We start from the raw sequence: 2,962 nt of genomic DNA, 5'->3' as shown, positions 1-2,962 counted from the left end.
GATTTTCGCCTGGATCTGTGATGGCCGGGGAAAAAAATAAAAAAATACAACGGAAAAAAAAAATTTAAACCCCCAAACCACAAAGTTTTCACAGCTAAAAAGGCAGAAAGGTTTGGTATTGGTCATGTGCGTGGGGAGAAAAAGAGATGGAAGCAGTTTTTTAAAAACAAAAATAAATCACAGGGGTATTAGGGAACGCCCGACGGTCCAGATGTCCTCCCCGTTTTAGCTTGAAAGGAGTTTTTCCTTTTTCCTTTTCCCGTTTTTCAGCCGGTTCCGCAGTTTTCCTGTCTAGAGAGGACCGTAGTTGAAGGTTTTTGGCCTCCCCACTCCCCCCTGCCCTGGGTGGTGGGGCTGGGGGGTCGCGGCGGGCCCGACCCGTCCTCACCGCACGCTGCGTGGAGCCGGTGGGGACCTACGAGGTTACCGGTGCTTTTTGGGGTAGATGCGAAAAAAATTTTCAACATTTTCACTGCAGTGTATTCGCTTCTTTTCGGAAAAAAAAAAAAAAAAAAAAAAAAAAAAAGAGGCAGACGCGGCTAGCGTGCTGCAGCCTGCTTGCTGGGGAATTGGTGTTGGGGTTTTTTCTTGTTGATTGGGGGCATAAAGCAATTAGAAAAAGAAAAAAAATATTTGCACCGTGTTGCTTTTTGTGGGAGTAAGACTTTGTGTGGCCAGGTCCTACTGAAAGTGGTTTTGGTGAATCACTCCGGTGTATTTGGGAAGGGAGTGTGGGTCACAGCAGCTCTTCGTGCCCTTGAGGACACGGTTGTGGCGAAAAAGCAACTTTTTTCTCCCTCTCTCCTCCCTCCCGCCCCGTAATTTCTGCCAGATCCGTTAAAAAATGCTTCCGAAAAGACGCGGTTTATCGTATCGAACACATTCAGTTTCTTGGAAGCGATGGGGCTCGGACCGTGGGGGGTTGAAGAAACAAAAAAGAGGAGGGGGGGGCGGAGAAGGCAAAAAAAGGCAAAGCACGTCGCACCGCAACCCGCTCCGTCGCCGAACTCGGTGTCCCTTGGCCGGGAAGCCCTGCGTGGGGCCGGGTGGGAACAGGGAGCGCTCCGCGGGGCGCCCGGGGGGCGGCGGCAGGAGGCAGGGCCTCAACGGGGCGTCCGCGTCCCCTCCCGGTACGCGGAGGGAAGGATGGGGGAGCCACCCCCCCCCCCTCCGGTTGGGGGGAGCGTACGGTAGGGCCCGGCCCCCCCCGCCCCGCTGACGTCACCGTGCCCACGGTGGGCCGCCGTGCGCTCAGCGAGGCGCGGAGCTTCCGCGCTTGCAGCCGCCACCGTGCACAGGGCTGCGGCTGGCCGCGCTGCTCCGCGGCGGGGGGATGCGCCGCCTTGCCAGGGCCCGACGGCAGCACAGCTAGGGCGCGCCCGCGGAGGTAAAGGGTACGGGGCGGGGAGGATGTGCGGGTGGCTGCGGAAGGCATCAACACGTTTATTTATTTTATTTAGTTATTTCTCATTCCTCTTCCGCGCTTTCCCGTGGTTTCCCCCGTCCCTGGGGGTGCGGAGGGAGGAAGCCGTCGGGTCGAGCAGCCGGGCGCGGTGCACGGCGGCTGACCCCGGAAACTCCGCGGAGCGCCTTCCCGGGGCAGCGGCAGGTTTCCAGGCTGGACAAGGGGGACACACGCCTCCGCTGCGTGTTTCGGGATGAACGGCCCGTGGGCTGGGGCAGCTCCCTACCCGGGGGGGGCGGGCAGGATGGCGGTTCTCTCATTTATCCTCAACTCCGCAGCTGCGGTGGGATGCGCACGTCGGAGAGCCGGGATGCGCGGAGGCAGGCGGCCCCGGGCGCATCCCCGGTGAGGCCGGGGGGGATGGGTCAGGGTCACTCAGCAAACCTCAAGGCGTATCTCCCGAGGGATGTGGGGGGGGGGGTGGTGGGGTGCGCGCTTGCGGCGGGACGCCCCCATCCCCGGTGGGTCCCCGGCTGACGGCGCTGTCTCTCTCTCCCCCTCCCCGCCCGCAGCTGGAGCAGAGCAGCCGCCCCGGCGCTGAGGCGATGGCGACCAGCCCGCTGCCCGGCCCCACCGACATCCTGCTGCCGTCGCCGTCCAGCGCGTACCCGCCGGACCCCATGAACCAGCCGAGGGCCGGCCACGCCGCCATGAAGCCCAACCAGGTGGGGCAGGTGATCCTCTACGGCATCCCCATCGTCTCCCTGGTCATCGACGGGCAGGAGCGGTTGTGCCTAGCGCAGATTTCCAACACCCTCCTCAAAAACTTCAGCTATAACGAGATCCACAACCGACGGGTGGCTCTGGGCATCACCTGCGTGCAGTGCACGCCGGTGCAGCTGGAGATCCTGCGGCGGGCCGGGGCCATGCCCATCTCCTCCCGCCGCTGCGGGATGATCACCAAGCGGGAGGCGGAGCGGCTCTGCAAGTCCTTCTTGGGGGAGAACCGGCCCCCCAAACTGCCCGATAATTTCGCCTTCGACGTGTCCCACGAATGCGCCTGGGGCTGCCGCGGCAGCTTCATCCCGGCCCGCTACAACAGCTCCCGGGCCAAGTGCATCAAGTGCAGCTACTGCAGCATGTACTTCTCCCCCAACAAGTTCATCTTCCACTCCCACCGCACCCCCGACGCCAAGTACACGCAGCCCGACGCCGCCAACTTCAACTCCTGGCGCCGCCACCTCAAGCTGACCGACAAAAGCCCCCAGGACGAGCTGGTCTTCGCCTGGGAGGACGTCAAGGCCATGTTCAACGGCGGCAGCCGCAAGCGCGCCCTGCCGCCCGCGCCGCCCGCGCCCCCCGCCGCCGCCCCCGCCGCCTGCCACCCTCTGGGCACGGTGAAGGCGGCGGCTGCCGTGGTGGGCGGCGGGTTGCTGAGCCCCCACCTGCTGGCCGCCCCCCCCGAGCTGCACCAGAAGCGGCCGCGCTTCGAGGAGGACGAGGAGCTGCAGGAGGCCGTGGCGGCGGCGGCGGCCCACGGCGGCAAGAGCCCGCGGA

The 2,962-nt window shown here is 63.7% G+C and overlaps 1 protein-coding gene across 3 annotated transcripts in view; it reads left to right on the top strand.

Annotated features, from left to right (window-relative positions):
- Positions 1–1,893: 1,893 nt before the first annotated feature.
- Positions 1,894–2,962, top strand: part of SKOR2 (SKI family transcriptional corepressor 2) — a 28,320-nt gene continuing 27,251 nt past the window's right edge. For all 3 annotated transcript variants that reach the window (XM_055791681.1, XM_055791680.1, XM_055791682.1), the window contains exon 1: positions 1,894–2,962. This exon is cut by the window's right edge and continues 1,229 nt beyond it. In XM_055791681.1, the coding sequence (XP_055647656.1) occupies positions 2,011–2,962 (952 nt within the window). In that variant the 5' untranslated portion in view covers positions 1,894–2,010.

This window comes from Falco peregrinus, chromosome Z (genome assembly GCF_023634155.1).
Source record: "Falco peregrinus isolate bFalPer1 chromosome Z, bFalPer1.pri, whole genome shotgun sequence".
Taxonomy (NCBI): Eukaryota; Metazoa; Chordata; class Aves; order Falconiformes; family Falconidae; genus Falco; species Falco peregrinus.
The sequence above is the reverse complement of the archived record's forward strand: the minus strand, read 5'-3'. Positions and strand labels throughout refer to the sequence as shown.